This window comes from Melanerpes formicivorus, unplaced genomic scaffold (genome assembly GCF_026170545.1).
Source record: "Melanerpes formicivorus ecotype bairdi unplaced genomic scaffold, bMelFor1.0.p_v2 SCAF_28, whole genome shotgun sequence".
Lineage (NCBI taxonomy): Eukaryota > Metazoa > Chordata > Aves > Piciformes > Picidae > Melanerpes > Melanerpes formicivorus.
Window position 1 is genome coordinate 1,684,129 of NW_027142380.1, and position 9,126 is coordinate 1,693,254.

Sequence of the window (9,126 nt, forward strand, 5' to 3'; positions counted from 1 at the left end):
AATGACAGCATCAGTGACAGGGCTCAGCCCCGCGGCAGCCAGCATGTGAGGCTCATTTGTCAGCATTCAAGCTGACTGTGAAGCCTGATGTCCCACTGTGAAGGGCAGGGGGAGGCTCTCGCCAGCTCCCCAGCACAAATCCGAGCAGTGCTTCTATTCATCCGTGCATCCATCCATCAGTGTGGTGCTGATGGATTTGCTCTTCTCCCTTGATCCTAAGGAAGCCCTCACCTGTAGTTGAGTGCTTTTAAATCTGGTCCCTTGCACTGTGCAGAGCACATAAGTGCTGCATGCCAGGACAAGGCCAAATTCTCATAGGGCTACCTGTTGGCAATACCTGCATCATCCACCTCATTGTTCCTAGCAGCAGTTAAGTTGTTGCTAAGGATAAGTCATTTTTCATCTGTCTCAGGAGCTTATTTTCACCCAGTGCTGGAGGTCTGCTACCACTGATGATGTGAAAGACTGCTCCACTATTTCTGGGGCTGCTGCTGCTGCACAGGAAGAGCATCAGTCACTGGCACAAAAGGGCTCCAGCAGTTTGGGAGCGAATTGCTGTCATGCTGTAGAGACACCATTAAGACACTCTAAAGTGCCTTGAAGAATGACATTTTGCAAAATCCAAGGCTTATGCTACATGAATAATAGAGACAATATTTATTTCTGGCACTGTGCCATGCTGTCTTAGAGGCACCAGGCTGTAGTGGCATCATTACTCTATTTCACAACTAGGGACTTTATGCCAGGGGCCAAGGATAGTGCTGCCATCAGAAATCTGCTCCTCTGATGCCTCTTTGTCATGCTTTTTAACTAGCCATGGCCACTAGAATTGGTCCTTAGCTTCAAAAAAGGGGATTTGTAAAAAATTAGGGCAGAAATGCCCCAGCAGCTCCAGGCACTGCTGTCAGCAGGGTGGCAAGGCAGAGCAGGGTGGTCTGTTCCCTGTGGGCAGTGTATGCCAGCAGCAGCCAGCCAGGTCCTGTGCAGGTGGGACCCCAAAGGGAAGGGGCCAAAAGGGAGGAGGTTTGGTTGTCATCTGGGATGAGATGCCACCTGCCAGCTTGCCTGCCACAATGGGCTGCAAAAAGAGGAGGCAGCAGAGGAGGAGGTGAAGCATCCCTGTTGTTGCAGGGGTCATGAGAAGGCAGCAGCCATCACTTGAACAAGCTCCCCACAGGAGCAGAGCAAAGCAGTAAAGCAGTGAAGCCTTTAATTGCTGTAATCTGTTTTTATTTGAGGACTGCTGAGCCATCCCAGACCTGGCAGCTGCTGCATTTCCCATGCAGTGGTCTTCCTGGTCCCCTCACAAGTGCATTGTGCAACTCCCTTCAGTCTGAGCTCTCTTCCATGGCTTCATTACAGCTTCAGATGCTGTAAGCAGCAGTGCCTGGTGCCAGCCAGCCCCTGCCCTTCCTCTGGAGAAGCTGGCAGCATGCTCCTCTACATCCTGCCCAGCACCTTAAACCACAGATCAAGCCCCCCTATATCACAGCTTCCCATGCATGGACTGCTCAGGTGTAGTCAGTTGCCTTACTGGCATGTGGGCTGCATATCCTGTGCTCGTGTTCACACCCCTGTGCTGCTTCAGGGCAGAATCAACTGTTTAGAGATTCATATGGCTACCATGACAGCAGTTTTGCACTGTGATGAAGGGTGCAGCACATAGGCTGCTGGTCCCGTGCAGCTGCAGGAACAACACGAAGGCTGGGGAAGGCAGAAACTTAAACTGGGGCTGCTGTGTCCAAATTAGTTCCCTGCCTGCAGTAAGCCTGTGCAAGCCCTCCCAGGACCAAAATGTCAGCTTCTATGGAGGCAGAGAGTGGGTTGAATTAGACATTGGAGCTGGTTTACCTGTGCTGTCGAGGTACTTGGGATGAAGAGGTAAGAAATAAAGTTGTGGTCTCTTTCTAGGAGCTAGAACAACCCATTGTAATGAGTTTGGCTTCTGAGGCTGGGGTGCTACAGCATTTTATTTTAGTTTCTTTGAAAGCTACAAAACCCTGAAGCAGTGTTTCTGTTTATTCTGGGTCTCCAGATGTTACCACCTGTGAGACTTAAAAGGGCTAATGAAGAGGAAGGCAAGAAGAGGCAGGATAAAGACATCTTAGAGAGCTTCTGTGGAGGTTCTGGGACCAGCCCTGACCCAGCTTTCCCACTCTGAGCTACGCTGTGTCAGATAGGTGAGAGCACTTACAGGTGTTTTCTGTCTCATGAGCCTGAGCTGCTGTTTTCTGGGTGTATGTTATTTTTGCCCAGAAATGGATTTTTCTTCAGTGGTTTCCCCACTCTCATGAGACACTTGGGGACTTTCCTGGTGTGCAGTCATCAGCTCTTCTTCTGTCCATCTGAACCAAGGCTTGTTGCAGGCAACATGAGGCAAAATCCTTCCCTGAGCAGTGCAATGCTTCAGACTCTGAAAACTCGTGGCTCCCAGTTGCCATCTGATTTTTGGATATGCTCCCAGGGCCAGTGCCACCAAACAACTGGTGGCATTCAGTGACTGTTGGTGGGACCCTTAGCACCCACAGCTCCTCTTGCTGAATGCATAGCAGGAGCCCTGGCCAGTGATGGGGGATGGATATTGCTCCAGTGGCAGAGCAGGCAGTGTCCCTTGGAGGGCACTTGTGCAGCCTGGGCACAGGGATAGCTGTGAAAGAGCTGGCAGGAACATCAGCTCCCAGCTCTGAAATAGCTGTTGGGGAGGGACAGGAAAATCCTGCTGTGCCTGCCAGTCTGCAGAACACAACGGGGCAGCCATGCCCCAGCCCGCTGCTGTGGGCTGTGTCCCTGTAGTGTCCTCTCTCATGTGAGAGGGGCTGCTGGACCATGGAGCCTTTCCTGGGTGTTTTAAGTTGCTACATTTATGCCTCTTTATCTTTCTGTGGTCAAGCTCTTCTTTATGTTCTGGGAGCAATTTGTGCCTTATTCCTCATCTTGGTTTTTAAGCTGTTTCAGTTACAACTGCTGCCCATGCTGGTAGCTGAAGGGGTTGGTGATGACAAGTCCTGGAGGTGCCTCCTTTGGCCTTGTGCAATTGGTGTACCTGTACCAGGACAGCCACCATGCTTGTCCCTTTGTGGCAGTTTCTTCCCTGTCATTTGCTGCACCAGCATGAAACTACCCTTTTCTTTCTCATTGTAAACCTCTCCTCCCAACCATGGGTGCAGCTCATTGTGTTCACCTTGCTCCTGTGCTTTCCAAAACAAGACCCTAGGATTTTTGTAGTGGGGATAAGAGTTTCTAAGCTCTTGAATATTGAGAACCAGCTTTTTGGTCAATGTAGATCCTTCATTCAGTATTATAGACATTTTAAAGTTTCCCTTTAAATGTTATCTTGGCATTTTGGAGCTCTGCTCCCTGTTGCAGCTGGTGCTAGTTCAGAAAAGCGACAGTGCTGAGCATGGTGGGTGCTGCTGTAGCTGGAGTTGCCCTGCATGCACAGATCTGGTGCTGGGGTGATGTCAAGCAGCATACATGCCTGTAGAGCTGAACTGTCAGGGTTAGTCCCACAAGAGGGATGTCTGTTTCTGGGTGTTCACCTCTCACAGGGTCTGGGGAGAGGAGTCCCTTGCTCAGCATTAAGTGATGTTGGGAAAATATGACTGCTGCTTCCTGCCTCCTTCAGGATGAGTGGAACCCCCTAAAAAATCACAACTTTTAGCTCATATTTTCTCCCTGCCCTGTGACAGCAGCATACAGATGGCTTTTCAAAGCTGAGACCATTGTCCTGACAGACCAGATGACTGACTTCTAAATGGATGCTTAGTAGGAACATGATCTTGCTGTTACCCGCAGCACTGCTGCTGGATGAGCAGTGCCTATTTAAGAACCTCCTCCTGCTAACAAGGGGCAGAGCAAAAGAATTATTCCCCCCTCACACCTTTTGGCAGAGGAATATTTTTAGGCCTTGCTTTATATTCTGGAGTGGAAGTGTTGATTTTTTTGTAGCCTTCACCTCAGTTATACTGTGAATAACATTTGCAGTCACTGGTGAGAAAACTTCATGAGGTTCAGGTAAGTGTGTTGGTGGAGCAGCTTGGCAGAAGTGAAAGGTGGTCAGAAAAGGGGCTCTGCTCTGGGCCAGCCATGGTGGCTGAGGGACATGGTGCGATTCTTGGGCCCCTTGTGCCTAAAGAGAAAGGTGAAAGACCAGACAGTATGTCCTGTGTGAGCTGGGACACAGGTGAAAGCACTTCTCTGGCCAGGTTGTGGGGATACCTTCACCAGTGGGGTGAGTCCTGTTCATGGGGATATCCCCCCAGCAGCATCCAGCAATGCTGCTCCCATCCTTCTGCAATGCTCACATGAAGTGGATTTAAAGGATGCTCTCCAGGCCCCAGTTTTCAACATGAGCAGCCAGGTACCATGGTTTGAACAAGCAGAGCCTCTCTCCCTGGCGTGCTGCCGCTTGTTATTTTAAACCAGCCGCAGAGCAAAGCTCCCTGCTCAGCAGCAAGGCTAATCTCAGCTCATCTGACATTAGTGTAAACTGACACTCTTGGGAATTTGGGGACAGAAAACTTTCCCTGGGGAAACAGTCACTGTGCAAAGCCTGCCTTGAGAAGCTGGGGAGAAAAGCAGTGGAAGTGCAGGTGCTGGAAGCAACCCCTTACACTGCCAGAAGTCTGGGAGCATCTCCTCAGGCTCTTGCAGGGTTAATTGAAGATTGTGTGCTGCGGTTAGAAGGATGTTATTCCCATTCCTGTGCCCAGCAGGGCTGGTGCTCTGCAGAGCAGAAGAATCAGCAGGGAATCACAGGCTCTGCAGCACCCTGAACCCAGCCCCTGACAAAGCCTTTGCCTTGCAGTGATGGGTACCCTGGCGGGGGACTGTGTCTTGCTGGAGCCCTGCTGTTGGCTTGTACCCACAGGACAGTGGTGATACCAGAACAGGTTTTTTGGGAGCAGCTGCAGCCTTTGAAAATATAAATGTCCTTGGAGCCACGCTGGCAGCCTTTCCGGTCCCTTTTGTTGTGGAGCTGAGGATTGCCTTGCACTCCACAATCCACTACTGTAATCCCCTTGGAGTGCTGCTCTGGTCTAAATTTAAAAGGGGTGAAGCTGAGACTGCTAATGCAGGCAGCACTGGCGAGGGGTGCTGAGCCTTCCTCCCACTCCATGCTCTCATGAGGGTCCTCTCTGGGCTGTAGCTGGTAGATGGGGTCATGCCTGGCAGCTCCTTGTGCCCTGAGCCATGCTGATTCTCTAAGGGCTGGGGGAAGGTGAACTTTCCTGTCTGTCACCTGGATGCAGTCTGGTCCTCACAGAAGGCTGGAGACTGCTGGTCACGTCCACCCTGGAAGTGCATTAAAAGGAGCTTTCACGTTTCAATCCCCCATCAGCTTCAGCCTAAAGGTAAAGCAATGGCCCAGGAGCTGCCAGTCAACCATCCTTGCTTAATGCCAGTTGGGCAGTGGCACAGGCTTTTGTCAACCTAGCAAATGTTAGGGAGGCTGAAAAAGAAGTGAAATTTCTGACCTTTTGGTGCCCATGAAAGTAAAACTGTCTCGGAGCTTTCTGGGGCTGCCAGTGAGCCGCTGTGGCAGGACAGCCTGAGCTCCTGGGAGTGTTTCAGAGCCAGCCCCTTCAGTGCTGGGCTTGTGGTGGGATCATGGTGTTTTGGAAGGAGGGAGCAATGGGGAAAGCTGTTCAAAAGCCGTCCGGTCTGGTGGTCTGGAGGCTGGCACAGATCACTTTGCATGCAGCAGGGCTGAGCTGACTGGCTCTGAGCCAAGCCTGACCTAACCAGCTTATTTCTCTGCTTTCAGTAATGCCTGTACAAATGTGCCGAGACGTGTCGGTTGTGGCCACCTGAGCAAAGATCTGGGGATCACTGTGGGCAGAGTGTGGCTACTTCCAGGTGTCCTGTTGGAGCCCTGAGACCCAGGAACCACTGTGGCTCCCCTCTGTGCTACAGCCAGTGCGACATTGGCACCCGGATGGATATTGGAGAAGCAGAGGGCTGGCTGAGAGTAGCACCTCTTGTACCCAGGACCTCTCTGAGGTCCAAGACAATAGGTAAATGTTTACTAGTCCCAAATCAGCCCTGATTTTCCTTCTGGGTGTTGGTAACACTAGTTACCAGTGGGTTGCTTTTATGTGTTTCTCCTGCAACAGTGTCCAGCTCTGGTTTTAGAAGAAAGTCCACACAAGCTACATAAGTCTAACATCAGATCAGGACATCACAACTGAACACTGATGATGTGCCTCTAGGCACTGATGTCATTAGGCATGAAAGCAAAAGGACTTCTAACAGCATCTGTGGCACAGCCATCTCCAGTTGCCTCTACGTGGTTCTGTCTCCGTGAAGCCCTGTTTCCTTTTGGAGCTGCTTGACCACTCTCCCTGAAGAATTTGGAGGAAAGGAAGATGCAAACGGGTACTGTGGGACCTGGCCTGGCTCCTCCCCGTCCCGGGAGGGAGCTGGTCGCGCGTCACAAGCCAGAAATACTTCGGGCTTGCTCTGCATTGCCTATGTGGGAGACAGCCCGCAGGCTGCCCGATGTGCTCAGAGCAAGCCTGATGTCTCTCCTCAGAAAGCCGAACTTTGGTTGTCCTCTTGCAATGCTCTGATACCCTCCTTACTGTCCTGAAAGCCCCAGCAGGCCTCAGTGCTGAGCCCATCAAATGGAATTACTTAATCTGGCCCTGACGAGCAACAGCCACACTGAGGAGTGGGTCCCTTGCCTCTAATCCCTCGCTGTCATCAGCTGCCTCAGCACGCGTGGGGCAAAACAAGCACCATGTGAGCAGATGGTGCCTTCTGCATCACCCTGCCGCTGCCGGAGCGGCCCTCCACAAACCCCTGCCGTTACCTTTTTCCCGTGAGCCGCCCCCATGGTCCGCAGCGCTGGCCGTGCTCCTCTCCCCCGGGGTGCGGGACTGGCTGGCTCGCCTCGGTCACCAGCTCTGTTCCTCCTGGGGAGATGCGTGGCCGTGCGGCTCCCAGCCCCTCGCCGGCTGCTGCGGGCAGACGTGGGTGAACTCCAGGCTGTGTGCGGCAGGGTTGGGCGGGAAAGCTTGGTTTTCCTCCCTTCTCCCAGCACGTGGAGAACTCATTTTCTTCATGCACCTAACGGCTGGCTCGCGCCCAGGCTCTGCCCGGGCACAAAGGCAGCTTTCATGCCGCGGATGCCCGGTTTCTAAGCTGGGATCCGTATTTTGAGAAGCTGTGGAAGATTACAGTAATTGCACTTGACAGGGCAAGATGTCACAGGACGCGGATTCGCCCGGCTGCGGGGCCCCGGCACCCATCGCTCCTCGCCGCTGGCGTCCTTCCTAGCTGCTCCTTTGGTGCTTTGCCGAAGTAATTGTGTACCCCAAAACTAAAGGAGGATTATGTCTCTGCTACCTGTCTGTGTCCTGGCTCTTGGCTCCTGCTGCAGCCCTGGATTTTGCAAACTTTGTTCCTGCAAGCACCCCAGGCTGCCTGTTTGCTGCTGCAGCACTGGAGCCCACCACGGACCCCAGCTGAGCCCAGGTTACCTGGAGCTGTGCCATGGGAGGCCGGGCAGGTCAGGGCTGGTGTTTGCTGAAGTCTCTGGGGGATGTGGCCCGGTGAAAATCAGCAAGGTAGGTGCCTGCCTCTGCAGTAATACAGCTTTCAAATTGCCAAGGCACTAAACAATACTCATTTGGGGACTGCTGTCCCTGCACCCATCTCTCGTTGAAGATTGGTTGGTTGGGTTTTTTATAAATGAACAAGTTTAATTTGACTCCTGAAGCCATATTTATTCCCTTGCCTCCCAGATTATGGACTTTTGAAAAGCTCCTATCTATTTGTCAGGAGATAGTGACTTTGGCAGGAATGTTTCTTCCAAACACCTTCTGCTGATTAAGGACCCTGCTCAGGAGTTGCAATTTTAGCTCTCCCTATTTATTGAGAGCAGTGATGAACCTTAGTAACTGCACTGTGATGGATTCAGAGCTACTTTTAACCACCTGTAGCCTGTTGAAAGATAATTTACCTTTATTCTAGCTTTAAACCAAATTTCTACTGTACATTGCAAAGGACTAGGAAGAGTTTGCTGGGGTCAGAAGGGGCTGGTTGTTCCTGGTCAGTAGCTGATGCTGGGCACTGGTTTGCCCCATGCAGCTGCCTTTACAGCTCTTGGGCTGTTTGTGTTTTGGCTTATGAGTGAACCTAAATCCTCTGAGGGGGCTTAAAATAGTTGGCATATTTATGCTGGCGGTGCGGGCAGGGCTGTGTGATGCGAGGGCTGTTGTGTCTGTTGTGTTCTTTCTCGCTGCTGCTGCTGCTGCGGGTAGCGATGATTCAGCGTTCGGGATTAACTGCTGCTGCTGCTGCAGCAGATTCAGGGATCGATTTATGGCAGAGGCTTCCCTCGGTGGGATCAGGTGCACATTAAGAGCACAGGAGGATAAACTGGGATAAAATAGTTAACAGCTATTGGGGAATACCTCTGTGATGACTGTTTTGGGGTTTTATTTCAGTTCTGCTTTTGGAAGTACTTACAGAGGTCGCACAATTCATGTAGGGGTTTTCCTTGTTCAGCAAAACCTGGCTGCCTTTCTGGTTTTGAGGTGCTGGGTTCTGGATCCAAGGTTTCATCTCTAAGGTGGCTGGTGCAGGACTGGCTGTGTCTCTTCCTGACCTTATATTGCCAGTGCTCCTCACTTTTGCTTCCCAGGGGCAAGCTGAGGGCTCAGATAACTGGTGTGATTGCCTGTTAGAAGCTGTGCTGGGGCAGACCCTACTGTTAGGCAGAAAAGGCTGTGCAGGAGAACCTGGTATTCTGTTTGGCTCCCAGCATTCCAGCAGAAATGCTCTGCCCTCATGTTCTGCAAAACTGCTGGTCTGCTTTAAAGAGTGGGGAGAAACCCAGATACAATCATAGGAAATTAAAGTCTGTATATGATGCAAATTTGTCCCTGTCCCTGATAACAGATAACCCTGGGCTGTCACCCATGCAGCTTGTTTGATCTCAGCAGAGCTCACGCTTAGGGAGGTTTTGGACAGATGCTGCATCTGGATGTGAGCTGGGAGCACATACTCCCCAGGACCTTCTCAGTGTTGGGCAGCAGTATAGGAATGACCCTGGAAAGATATCTGCAGGGCTTTCCTGGCCTGGCTTTGGGCAGGACTCTCTCCTCTCGTGGCTGTCTC

The 9,126-nt window shown here is 51.7% G+C and overlaps 1 protein-coding gene across 1 annotated transcript in view; it reads right to left on the bottom strand.

Moving 5' to 3' along the window:
* FAM107A (family with sequence similarity 107 member A) overlaps positions 1 to 7,308 on the bottom strand; it is a 32,706-nt gene extending 25,398 nt beyond the window's left edge. Inside the window, exon 1 of the mRNA XM_068154235.1 lies at positions 6,815 to 7,308. Coding sequence (XP_068010336.1) covers positions 6,815 to 6,838 — 24 coding nt within the window. The 5' untranslated portion in view covers positions 6,839 to 7,308. The remainder of the gene's footprint in view (positions 1 to 6,814) is intronic.
* Positions 7,309 to 9,126: the final 1,818 nt, after the last annotated feature.